Source organism: Aulonocara stuartgranti (genome assembly GCF_965226115.1).
Source record: "Aulonocara stuartgranti genome assembly, chromosome: 9".
Taxonomy (NCBI): Eukaryota; Metazoa; Chordata; class Actinopteri; order Cichliformes; family Cichlidae; genus Aulonocara; species Aulonocara stuartgranti.
Window position 1 is genome coordinate 31164868 of NC_138960.1, and position 13966 is coordinate 31178833.

The window sequence follows — 13966 nt, forward strand, 5'->3', positions numbered from 1 at the left end:
TGGTGACACAGTGACTGTATGACAAACAATGAAAACCACGAGGACAGGAAGATGAAATTGTCTGGTTAGCTAATAATGCACTGGTTGCTTATGTTGGTGTGCAGCTTAAACAAAGTTGTTGTTTTTTTAAATGTATGTATTGTGCCCTACATAAAGAAGGCACAGCTTATAAGACTGCTTTGTGATTTTTTGATTGCTTTAATGCAGAATTACATTCTTTCAGGTCATCATACTGAGTCCCAAAATGGGTTTTTATTTTACAAAGGGAAATTCGTTCTTTCATTATTTCCCTTTGGCAGCTGAAATCCCAAAGTTGCTACACATTTGCAGAAATATTACAAGACCTTATTGTTTCTCTTTTTGATAGGTGGAGTGTGTATAAGTGCGTGTATGATACTTTTACTTCTTATCATTTTAAGCCAAAAAAGAGATCGTTGTTGGTTTGACTTTCAGGGTAAGTAGATTTTACACATTATCATATTATATGTGACAATGGTATTCATCCTGTGGATAAATATAAATGCCTGAATATATCACTATGTATAAAATATGTAAAGCTAGGAATTTGTCGACCTGTTGACTGAGTTGTGTTTGCAACGTCAGATGATGAGTGTCATGGCAGCACTGTGTGTGAACATGTTGAGAACCAACATGTTACTGAGTATCTTCATTCTTTCAGGTGAGTTGTTTTTATTTCAGAGACATTACTCCAACATTTGAACATCTGCATGCGTGCTAATATTTTCCACATTATTTTAATCTAGACACTAAATTCCTAAATTCACAGGCGCTCTGGCTGCTTGTCCTGAGGATTCAGCTTTACTCGTCACTACACCAGAGCAGATGGAAGCACTGAGTGGATCTTGTCTCCAAATCCCATGTAACTTTAGAGCTAAACCAGAAAAGGCTTTTAATGGGAGAAGAGCAGTTGCTGGAGTGTGGATTAAAAGTGACAGTAGACTTTTAATAGATCCAAACAATGTGATCTACAACAGTAGTGGAGCAGTTAGCATCTATCCAATGAGAATTACTGGGAACCTGAGTCAGAGAGACTGCACCACTCTGTTTTCTGATTTATCCACCAAGTACACAGACACATACTTCTTCAGAGTAGAGAGTGAACCATTCAAGGCGACAGCTTACTGTGATCATCTTCAAATTACAGTTAGAGGTAAGAGAGTTTATAATAAATAACAAATTATATTATTTATATTGTTATAGAAAACTTTAAATCATCATCATAAATCACAGGGCTGAACGTTAGAGTAGAGAGAGGGAAAATGCTGTGCTGGAGTCATAACCAAGAAAAGAACTAGGTATAAATGTGGAAATCCAGAACATATGTCTATTTATTTAGATGACACCACCTCGACTTCACAAAGAGTGTTTGTGTTTGTTGTACCCTGTCCCAATGTGCGTGATTGGCTGGAAAGAAATATGATCCACATTTTACAGCCCTAAAATGAGCCCAGAAATGTTATAATCATCAAATCTCAGTTGTAGAAAAGAGGTTGCAGTTTAAAAGTAACAACTGTGGTGGTGTGACTGTATTCCAGCGTCAACAACTGACAGCAGAAATGTACTCATGTGTTTCAGCACAGAACTTTCTCCAGAGCATGTGAGGTGCAATAATGAAGCTCGATTATATATATATATATATATATATATATATATATATATATATATATATTTTTTTTTTTTTTTTTTTTTTTTTGCTTTTGCCTGTCCCGTTTGGCTCTTTTGCCATCAGAATTGTTGTCTAAAGGCAAAGAAAGATGCCCAACGGATTTACTTTACCAAATGGACCATCCCAGCCTTGCCGTAATGGTCCATTTGATTCACCTTTTATTGTTTATTTTATTTTCACTTGCTGATTACGGGACAGACTTGACTGGAGGAAAGAAGGGGAGAAAGAAAGAGGGAAGGAGAAACAGCTGAGAAGAGGGACGGGGGAGAAGGGCAAAAAACAAAAACCAACAGAATGGGCAGAGAAAAAAAATGCATATATCAATCACCTGGATCACCTGCTGAGAAAGAAAAAAGAAAACAAGCAGAAGAGAACAAGAGTAATAGAATAAACAACATCACAATGATATATGGGAATATGACAGTAAATACTAAATATTAAACATTATTGTGCAGCACATAAGATCAACAGAACACAGTGTGCTTTGAGGTAGGAGCCAAAAAGGGTGTAGTTTGTGGGTGTGATCACCCGTGTGTACACCTGTGAGCATGGACGCGCTTGTTTGTTTGTTTTTTTAAAAGGTTCCTTCATGTAATGATCTGCTAAAGGGTGTGGGGGGGGGGGGGGGGGGGGGGGGGGGGGGGGTCACAGCCCCGTCCTCCAGGGCATGAAGCAGGTATGGAGGAGATCAAAACTCCAGACATCCAGAGGCCCCCAGAACACAAGAGACCAAGAAAGACCAACAGAGGGGCAGCCGCGCCACTGTCCCAGAAAGAGCTGAGGAGAGTCCCAGATGAGGGCTCACTCAGCAGCCGCGGAGCAGAAGCCAGGGAGAGTTGCAGTGACGCGCCCGTGAGCTCCGCCAGCAGCCAGCCGTGCCTGAGTGACCGAGCCCCAGGCCGAGAGGCCCAAGCGAGCCCCAGGCTCCAGGCCCCGATAAGCGGCCGCCAAGGAGTGAGCCGGTGTGCACCTGGACGCCCATCCCCGGACACAAAGAACCACCAACGCACCGATGCCTGAGGGAGTCCGCCACTGGCAGGGGAAGTGGTGGTAGGGGGAGATAGGCCTCCAAACCTTGGAGGGCCTGAGATGTCCCCAGAGAGCTCGATTATATATTTAAGAGTAGATTTAATATGAAATGCAAAACTTTGTCATCTGGGACCAATCGGTTTACTTTAGTGTGCCTAAATTGTTTTCACAGGGAATGAGCACAAGTACATATTTGCTTCAATTCTAGGCGTATAAGATGTATCAATGCAGATGGCGATCCTCATTGATAGGTTTGTATTTTCAAAAAATCCACAGGAAAATGAAGGTGGTTTGAGTACTTGAGTAAAACGTAGTTTTTGTCAGCACAATAACATCATCACTGCTGAAGATCCAATCACAAAGATTTACAGGGTGAGTTGAAAGAGTGGCGTGAACTGAACCACCATCACTGAGTAGCTTTATAGTATTTTTCCTCAAATTTTATCAGAATTGGTTTATTTTTCCACTGAGCACAATGCTATTTTTTGAGACATTATTGTTCCCAAGTATGTATTATTATTAAATAATGTAATGAGATTACACCTCTATGCCAATGAGTCCTCAAAGCGCAAAGCTTAAAAACTACACACTTGTAAGTACACAACTGTATTTGAATGGTTATCAGCCTTGTGTACTAAAATCCAAATAATATCTGTATTAATTTGATGTGTCTGTTGTGAAACCACAGATTCTCCTTGGAGGCCCAATATTACAATCTCAGGTGATCTGAAGGAGAAGGAGTCTGTCACTATAACCTGCTCAGCTCTCACTCCCTGTCCACACTCCCCTCCTCAACTCACCTGGAATCTCCAACAAGACTCTCCCAACAAAATAGAGGAAAACACAGATGGAAGCTTTACAACTAAAATTCAGCAGAACATCACTCTGTCAGACACACATGATGGAAAGAAGATCAGCTGCTCTGCCAGATATCCTGTGAACCAAGGAAAAGACACCAAGACAGCAGAGACAGAAGAGACTCTCAATGTTTCATGTAGGACTTGAAGGCCTTATCTTTTAGAGAAAACCTTAATAAAGAGCCTCTTCTCTCTTTGTGCACCTTTATTCACTCCAAAATCTCTTCCAGATCCTCCCAGGCTGATCAGTCCCACTGGTCCTGTATCAGTGGGCAGCATGGTGACTCTAACCTGTTCCTGCCAGGCAAACCCTCCTGTTGACAGCTATGTCTGGTTCATGACCAGTGGTGATAAACTGGAGATGATCAAAGCTGACACAAAGGTTTACAGCTTTGAGGTGACCAAACTCGATCGAGACAAATTGTTTTACTGCAGCTGCGGGAATCATCTGGACATCCAGATATCAGCAGGCAGTCAGCTGCTGTTTGAAGGTAAACACAGGAATTGCATTTGTGAGGAGTCATTTTCCATCAAGGAGTTGACTGTGCTGTCGCATTGCAGGTGATGAACACTGGGGGAAAATGACTGTAATGAAGACTGTGGGAATCATAATACTTGTCAGCACACTGGTCATCTTTGAGTGGTGAGGCATTTCAAATGTATTTACATGAGTTACAGCATTAATTATAATGTAACCAAAATCAAATGAGAAGCTTTCCTCCTTTCTAACTTGTTTCCACCTTTTTCTTTCAGCTGGTTTAGATCGAGACGTCCCAACAAACCAGAGGCAGAAAGATAAGCAGAGCTTATAGTCTAACAACTAAAGTGTCTGCAAGTCTCATGAGGAAGTATAACCTAAGGAAGTAAAAACTTAAAACATCCCTGCATTTACTGCCACGGTTAGCAAGAAACGAAAGCTTGTACAAGTTTCTAAAATTCTCTGTTGTTTTAATGGTAGTACAGAAGAAAGGTGTAAATACTAGTGTAAATACTAGAAAGGCAGTTGTTGCTGGTTTTGAAAAGTGCCACAGTGCAGCATTTAAAAGCTAAAGAAATATATATTACCCAATACTGGGTGGCAGAATCCTAATTCCCAAAAAAAGCATATCACTGATGTGTAAATGCACTTGTATTTTCTACCATTATGATCAGTTTGATTCATCCACAAAACCACAGAATACACTTTAAGAGTTTCATGTAACACTTGAAACTCTTAAAGACAAATTCATATAATAAACAAAAGCACTGATGAAAACAACTGATCTAGCCAATTATATATATTTAGAAAAAGATTCATTACTATAGCTTTAACAATAGCAACATAGAAACATTATCACCTTCATAGTACCAATGATGAATTAAGTAAATTCCAGACATTAGCAAACTTATGGATAAAGACTGTGACCTGGATGATTTTGGTTGTCGTGTGTTTGTTCTACTTTGTGTTTGTCCATGTCATCTTTCAAAAATAAAAACAATCTTTATTGATTTCATGATTTTCGACTGATTGCTGAAACCTTTTTTTCCTCTTTAAAGGTCCACTTTGTGAGTGAACTGGATGCATGTGTTTCACAACATGTAGTTTTAAAGAGAGGAAACTGGAGTAGGGATGGGTATCGTTTAGGTTTTATCGGATACCGGTGCCAAACCGGTACTTTTGAAACGGTGCAGGTGCTTAAACGGTGCTCAAACTGGTGCTTAAAGAATAGAAAACACAAACTTTGTCCTAAAACCTCTCATGTTTAGCTGTTTTTTTTGTAAAAAGATAACAATGTTAGCCTTTTCTGCAGCTATGGGGCATATATGGTATCACTCTTGGCTGGAAGCAGTGCTTAATCAATGGAAAAAAAACCCACAAACTTTGTCCAAAAACCTAGTTGCTAGTTGCTAGTTCATCTTACGTGTATTAATGTAATAACGTGGTTAGCCTACTCAACGTAAATTACGCACGAACAACATTAAGCCACTCACTCAGAGAAGAACGGCTGCTGCTGCCATCATCATCCGTCATCATTTCTGCTACACTGGCAGGGCTAGGGGCCAGGACTCTACTCTTCGGGTTTTTGGGGGATGTTGCTCCGGGCCAGATAACAGGCAACCCACCAGCACTCGGTTTGCGCAGTGGCGTGTCTAGAAAATCTTTGTTGGGGGGGCCAGGTAGGGGCACAGATTTGGAAAAGGGTGGCAGATATAATTGGCAGATGATGTTTAAAAAAAATTCTACCAACTGTTAGTATTTTTACTGACATGTAGTGCACATATGTTTTGGGCAAAAACATTTTTGAATATTAAAATACGAACATTTCTAACATACAATTGGCAAATTAGCCAATGCCAATGCAAAACTTTATCTGCCTATTAAAAAAAGAAGATAATCTTCTCACAAACTGGTGTTTGATTTTGAAACAGGAAGAAAGTGGGGAAACAAATGAAAAGACTAACATTTGAATGAAACCTGAAAGCAAGTAAATACTTTCTATGCTGCCTTATGATAAACTTTGGTAATACTGATGTATAAAGAACAACACTCGCTGATGATGACATACAGTCAGCTGGCATGGTAACACTGCCAGTATTAACCTGCAGGGCTGGACTGGGACAGAAAATCGGGCATTTTGACTAGAGACCGGCCCACCAGGTATTAAAGCCATAAAGCCTTTGAATGAAAACAAACGCTGTTGTGACAGTGATGTACACTGTCTTGTTGGTATATGTATGATTTCTATGCATTTTAAATCAGATAAAAACTTTGTTCGCAAGATTCAGATAATTATTTAATAAAAGCGAGACATTTTAAATGAGAATAAGAAAGAAAAGTATTTCTTTGTGCCCCCCTCTCCCTGTTAATGCCCCCCTGGCCCCCTGGCAAAACTTTGCTAGATCCGCCCCTGCACAGTTACCAGCTGTCAGCTACATAGAAAAAATGATCCTGGTGTTATTTGTCTCTCAGAAACAGTTCATAACTTCCCTTCAACTCATTCATGTCACCTAAAAGGTAAACCTGTTTCTCCATCACCTGTTCAGCTCTGATGATTCAGTAAGGACATCTCCTGGTTTCATCTTCATGTTTCCCTCTCACCACATATCCAAACTGACATCATGACCAGCAGTTTTACAGCTGTGGCTCCAGCAAACATCAGATGATACTAGAAATTAATATTAAATAAATTCTAAAAACAGCTGATCAAGCTTAAACGTGCTGCTGTTGTTTAGCGTGACATCCGCTGGTTTCCTCTTTCTGGCGCAAAGTAGGCGATAAACAAACAAGAGAGAAAAGCCGATCAGGAGAGGGAGGGGGAGAGGATGAGAGAAGAAGAGGCAGCTGTGCAGCGTAACGACAGAGTAAAACCAGCTTTGTGTCTTTTTCCATTGTAGCTAAAGTTCGGGACAAACTGCGTCCCTTCTTAGCTCAACACGAAACACATAATATTTTCTCTGAATGAGGGACCATTAAATTTTTTAAGGAGCCGTTGGCAACTCTACTAACTAACCTTATGAATAAAATAAAGTTCACTATCAGTAACATCATAGCACCCACCCAGCTATAAATAAACTCCGTCATGCTAGCTAGTACACAGTACGTGTTATTGTAACTGACAGTAAAAAGTCAGCACAACGAAAATAAACTCCACCTAAACTTGGTTTATATCTGACCCAGATAGACTGCAGGTCATAACTTCTTACCTGTAGTTCAGTTCACCTGACACTCGGACCGGCGGCCGCCTCGGGTCTCTCCTCCTCCTGCCTCCCCTTTCACTCATCCACCTGCTGGCCTTTGTGGAAGCTCCGCCATAGTCACCACCAAACAACTGAGTTATTTTTACACATCTGCCAGCATCTGGCCAATGCACCACCTCTCATTGTTCATGCCGTTACAAAAAAAAAAAAAAAAAAAGTCATCAGCCCACTGGGCAAATGCTTGGGATGTAGTGATGTGCGATACCACTGATTTCCTTTCCGATCTGATACCAAGTTAAATTCAGGGTGGTATCGACGATATTGATCCGATACCGATACTTTGTACAATAACGTATTTTATTTATTGTATCTTTTATTGTAACTTCATCATGATTACAAGACATGAGATTACTAAAGGACTCCATGAGAGACGTCTATCTCCCCCTAGCAGCACCTCTCCCTGTCCACTCCTCCTCTTCAGTTCCCCCTTAACATACGCTCGTTATATTCTGTGATATGATTTACTCTGAAGTGTTTGACGAGGTTAGTGTTGTTGCCACAACACCTCACTTTTTGCCACATGTATTGCAAACCACATCTCGGCTGTTTGTGGAGGTAAAATACTTCCGCACATGACTCCATTTACGCTCAGCCATTGTTGTGAGTGCGCACGCCATAGTGCTGCGACACATTTATACAGCTGTATTTTGCACATGACTATGGAAGGCGGAAGAGGAAGTAGTTCCTTCCAATGTAGACAATCCGAATGATATAGTTTCTTTCCACTGTGTTCCTGTTAATGATAAACTACAAATTTACCCTAAATTACTCAAATGTCGATATTTTAATGTGAGAATCGATTCTAGAACATAAATAACTGGTATCGGAGGAGTCGATATTTCAGTATCGATCCGCACATCACTACCGGTATGCCTGATGGCCAGTCCAGCTATGTTAACCTGCAACCAAATCTGCAGCTCCCTACAGCAATGTTATGACTTGGATTGTATCTTATAACTTATAACTCTTATGCTCAGGAAAAAAAATAAAGTACCGAAATGTGCGCTGCTTTTCGGTCTGGTTACTGTCTGGTTACTGTCTGGTTACTACCGTTTATGTCAGAACTGGTGCCATAATGGCACCGGATACCGGTACCCATCCCTAAACTGGAGGTTGAGATTAAAGCTTTCAGTTATAACCAGTTTTAATCATTTGTGCCCAGACATCTTCAGAATACTTGTGTGTATAATTACTGTTGATATTGCAAGGATCCGAGATGGGTGGGGTTTGCTTTTCCTGTTTTCTTTAGGTGGGTGAGTGGGTGTGGCCGCAGTTCTCGGGGTGTTCAGCTTGTGGTGTTTGGCATCGTCAAGCTGGTGATGAACAGCGGTGTGCCAGCTGTGCTTCAGCTCTGTGGTAATGGGCTCATTCCGGGAATCTCCAGCTGTAATCTTCATCTTCTCGTCATCCCTCTGCAGCTACTCCTACTAAGATCGCTCGTCTGTTTACTCCGTTCGCCCCCTGGAGAACAGCGTTAGGCACGGATTCCTCACTTCGGACCTTCACGCTGGTGCTTCACCTGCTTACCTGGATTTCTCCTCATCACCTTCCTGCACCTTTCCCAAACGTCCAGCTGCCTGCTCCCATTAATCTAACGTTACTGTGTGTGCGCTTATCACCGGTCTTTGTCCTCTTCCTTTCTCCTCAGGTCCTTCCCGTTCCACTTGCTCACCAAGTGTTTCCATTTTTCTTCTTTAATTCACCATAAATCAACTTTTTCACGTGTTTGTACGACTGAGTTGGTTTGCCCCTTTGAATCCACTCTAAGTGAAACATGACAGATATAATTTCATTCATGTTATTAAATATATAATATAAAAGCACAAAACCTTAGAATAACTCAAGTTAGTAAAGAAGCTCTTTGATGGTTTGTAAGTACTTTGAGACGTTAACGATGTTGTAATCTTTGACTTTCTTTATCAGAGGATATTAACAGGAAGGACAGATAAGTGACTATTTTTCTGCTTCGGTCAGAGCATCATGTGATGCCATGCCTGTAGCAGCTTTGAAACCAAGCAGGCTGGCCTTAGGACACTTTCTTAAAGAGCATGTTCTCCTTCTGAACTTCCTTTTTTTTAACAGCAGTCAGGCTACATGGTTCACTGTAACTGTGCTAAAACCCCCTCATTTCGTTGTGAAATCACTCGTTCACTTGGTAAGGAAACATTTCACTGTTACTCTCTAAAACTAATAATTATTTATTCTTTTACTTAAATGAAAGATGCATTAAGTAATTTTAAATGTAATATGTATTAAATTTTACTTAGTTGTGTTGTTGTTTTAAATGAACTGTGTGATTATAGATTCAGAGAGATCACTGCTAAGAAAAAAAAATGTCGTTAAATAGGGGAAGTTCTCTGTGAAACAACTTTGTCGGGGCTGTTTTAAAACTTCATGTGTGGAATGATTAGATAAACAGATGTCTTTGTGTTTGTCTGTTAAAATGCAGGGAAGGAGTTTGTGAACATGGTGACAGTCGGCATGTTATCGGTTCTCCTCTTTGTTTCAGGTGAGCCGTTTGTTCACTTATATTGAAATCATTTAAAATGTGAATTTTATTTGGAAGAAAAAGTGACCCTACAGCTACTTTTTCCAACTGTTATTGTCCTAACTTGAAATTGAAATTCTTTAATTGGTAATTTCTCTTTGGTTTGTTTACAAAACAAGAATTTAAATGATAACAGAAGAAGAAGTCAAATGACTGAAAGGGTGTTGGCTGAAGCTACAGCTTGTAACACCTACAGCTTAAGAAAAAATAAAGAAAGTATATTAAATCAACTACACTTTTAATGTCTAATTTAAAAACTGAATCATGACAAAAGAAAAAGAAATAATCAGTAACCCTTTATGTCTAATTCAGCTCTAGATGAGCTCTGTTAAAACCTGTGATTGTGTAATAAACACACAGATACAAAAATCAATGTAATTGAATCATTTAATCAAAGATTATGTTTTAAATCTTGGTGGGACTACAGTACAGTATTAATGTGTGAATAACTTAATCCATAAAATGTATTTACAGGTGCTTTGGCAGACTGTACAAAACAACCAGCACTCTCCATAACTGCACCAAAGAAGCTGGAAGCACTGAGCGGATCTTGTTTGCAAATCCCATGTAACTTCAGACCCAAAGACGAACAGACATTTATCAGCACAAGAAAAATCTTTGGAGTGTGGATTAAAAATGATTCTAGATTTGGCGAAAATCCAAACAATGTGATCTTCAACAGTAATGGAGCAGTTAGCATCTATCCAATGAGTATTACTGGGAACCTGAGTCAGAGAGACTGCACCACTCTGTTTTCTAATTTAACCACCACATACACAGACACATACTTCTTCAGAGTAGAGAGTGAACCATTCAAGGCAACAGCTTCTTGTGATCCTCTTCAAATAACTGTCAGAGGTAACGAATTCTTGCTTTTTCATAGTTAAAGCAAACAATAATTTTGTAGTTTTGTTCTTGATTGTTAGATTTTTTTTCTCTGTCTATGTCTGTTGAGGATATACTATGTTACAGTCACAATTATTGTCTTAATAGCCTGAATGGTGTTTATATTTCCTTATTTATAATGTTTGCTCTGCTCAGGATCTGATTTCTAAAATTATCTATGAATTTTGGATAACGAGATCACAGGATGAAGTTTGAAGATTTAAACATGTATAAAGTGTAGTGTGCTCTTCATTTCTAATATGTTTGTGATGTGAAACCACAGACTCTCCTTGGAGGCCCAATATTACAATCCCAGGTGATCTGAAGGAGAAGGAGTCTGTCACTATAACCTGCTCAGCTCTCACTCCCTGTCCACACTCCCCTCCTCAACTCACCTGGAATCTCCAACAAGACTCTCACAACAAAATAGAGGAAAACACAGATGGAAGCTTTACAACTAAAATCCAGCAGAACATCACTCTGTCAGACACACATGATGGAACGAAGATCAGCTGCTCTGCCAGATATCCTGTGAACCAAGGAAAAGACACCAAGACAGCAGAGACAGAAGAAACTCTCAATGTTTCATGTAAGAAAATCAGAGTTTATTGTTGGATCCTGTCAACATATCATGATTGATGGGATCCCCATTATTTATTATTCTGTTTATAATGAATAATGGGGATATGTGTTAATCTTTTTCTCCAGATGCTCCTAAAGACACCTTAGCATCCATCAGTCCACCAGGTTTGGTGTCAGCAGGCAGCTGGGTGAACCTGACCTGCTCCAGCAGAGCCAAACCTCCAGTCAGCAACTTCACCTGGTTCAAGAAGAGCAGAGATGGAGCTGTGAAAGTATCTGAAGGAGAGATTTACAGCTTCAATGTAACAGATGGAGGAGTTTATTACTGTGTGGCCACTAATGATCTGGGTAATCAGACATCAGCAGAGACTCATCTTAATATTTCAGGTAAAGGCTCAATTCTAATCATTGTGTTTAACTTTAGTCATAACAGATTGATCAAAATAATCAGGAATGGGATAAATCTTTTCAGAAAAATGTAGGTAGTCAGCTGTTCATCACGGTTGAACATCTTCACAAAGTACAAGTGCAAACAGCAGGGGAAAGTAAAATAAGGAGGCTGGACATATATGAATGAACACTGAGTATACCGAGCAGAAAGACTCAACATGTGTTTCTTTAGGAACTGATACGTGGTGGGCTGCTGTTGGAGGGATCCTTGGGATCATCACACTTATTTGTTTGGTTTTCATCATTTGGTAAGTGTCTGTTTCTTAACCTATTTTAATAATTTTTTTAGCATTGTGAGTAGCTTGTTCATCACTTTGTTTATATATATATAATTATTTCTTTTTTTCCCTTTTACTTCTACAGTTAAGCTAAAAGTTGTCTTGTTCCTTTTAGGCGGCTGAAGTCAGTCAAACATGGAGCTTCCGATCAGACACAGGTGGGAAAACTGAACTTTATTGTGGTTTTAACATGACTGCACAATAGTGACTGCAGTCTTTTCAATTCAGTTTAATTTTTTTTATACAACGCCAAGCCAGCTTCATGAAGAGCTTTATAGTGTAAGGTAAAGACCCTACAATAACAGACAAAAAACCCCAACAATCATATGAGGCCCTATGAGCAAGCACTTGGTGACAGCAGGAAGGAAAAACTCCCTTTAAACCAGAAGAAACTTCCAGCAGAACCAGGCTCAGGGAGGGGCCACCATCTGCTGCACCTGGTTGGGTTGAGGGGAGGAAGACACGACAAAGACACCCTGTGGAAGAGAGACAGAGATTAAACATAATTAAATGGAGAGTGGCATATAAACGCACAGTGAGTGAAAAAGCAACATAATGGGAATCATCCAGCAGACTATACCAACTGCAGTGTAATAAGGGAGGATTCAGGGTCACTGATCCAGTCCTAACTATAGGCTTTATTAAAAAGAAAATCTTATCTTAAAAATCTTAGAAAAGTAGAGAGGGTGTGTGTCTCCTGCATCCAAACTGGAAGCTGGTTCCACAGAAGAGTGGCCTGAAAGCTGAATACTCTGCCTCCCAGTAAGTAAACCAGCAGTCTGAGGACAAAGTGCTCTAATGGGGTGAGATGGAGCAGATTCCTCACTCACATGAAATGCGATTAAACGTCCTGTTTTTTGTGTTTTACTTGCTTTCAAAGCATCAAGTTGCTACTCTGAAGGTATCAAATTATATCACTGATTGAGTCAAACAGAGTTTTCTCCCAGTTCTTCATTACATCTCAAGTTTGGTGTGTTTGATTTCAGAGTCTGTCTCTCCAAGAAGCAGCCAGAACAGCAGAAAATGAAGACATCCATTATGGACAGATTGACTTCTCCAAGCAGAGACCCGGACCTTCTTTAGACCGATTGCAGGAGAGCACACAGCAGCAGGATTTGGTGTATTCACAGGTCAAAGTGTGCAAGACTCAAAGCAGAGACAGGCCATCACAGACAGCTGATGGCCCAGAGTGTATCTACGCTCAAGTGCAGAAGAAATGAGTGTGGAAGTGTCTGTTGGTGAAAAAGCACTTCCATACAATATTTCTTTTAAAAAGGTACTTTGAAGTGAAGTTTGATTAGCTGTTTATCTCCAGTAAAATATTTATTATTATTTTTTATCATTTCGTGTATTTTTGTGTATTTATCATAAGTTTATCATATATATTTTATTTTTAATGTTCCTAAAATGAAGATGATGCACAGTTATCAAATTTTCTCTTTAATGGCTTGGCATTTTGTATTTATTGAGCCAAAATATTGTGTTCTTGGAGGAGAAGCAAAACTGCAAAATGTTGCATGAAATTAGCTTCTTACATTTATTAACCTTCCCAAATTAATTTATCATGTTTTACTCTGAAGTTTTACTTATAACCCACAGTAAATATCACACTAACACCCTCACAATTCCTAATACACTGTTTATTTAAAAAATGGGGATGTGCAATGTTTACTTTATTAGGTACACATTGCTAGTATTGGGTTGGCCTCCCTTTTGCCAGTCTTAATTCTTTGTGGCAGAGATTTAACACGGTGTTGGAAACATTTTTCTTAATTTTGCAACATTTTGTATCACAGCTGCTGTGGAAGGCATTTGAGTAAAACTCATTCTATTATTAAAAAAACACAATCTGATATAATCTGAATATTGTGACATGGTGGCTTAGTCTGCTGAATATCCATTACACCACCAA

General features: G+C 39.6%; 2 protein-coding genes across 2 annotated transcripts; both read left to right on the forward strand.

Moving 5' to 3' along the window:
* The first annotated feature begins 363 nt into the window (after window positions 1-363).
* Window positions 364-4553, forward strand: LOC309713806 (myelin-associated glycoprotein-like). Its single transcript, XM_082545670.1, has 7 exons — window positions 364-454; window positions 604-679; window positions 788-1171; window positions 3405-3710; window positions 3804-4064; window positions 4135-4216; window positions 4327-4553. The coding sequence occupies exons 2-7, from the start codon at window positions 604-606 to the stop codon at window positions 4370-4372; spliced, it is 1155 nt and encodes a 384-aa protein (XP_082401796.1). The 5' UTR covers window positions 364-454; the 3' UTR covers window positions 4373-4553.
* A 4784-nt stretch (window positions 4554-9337) lies between these two features.
* On the forward strand, window positions 9338-13386 carry LOC309713797 (B-cell receptor CD22-like). Its single transcript, XM_082545656.1, has 8 exons — window positions 9338-9466; window positions 9761-9820; window positions 10334-10717; window positions 11028-11333; window positions 11453-11713; window positions 11949-12024; window positions 12170-12212; window positions 13041-13386. Exons 1-8 carry the CDS (start codon window positions 9406-9408, stop codon window positions 13272-13274), a joined length of 1425 nt encoding a protein of 474 aa, XP_082401782.1. The 5' UTR covers window positions 9338-9405; the 3' UTR covers window positions 13275-13386.
* Window positions 13387-13966: the final 580 nt, after the last annotated feature.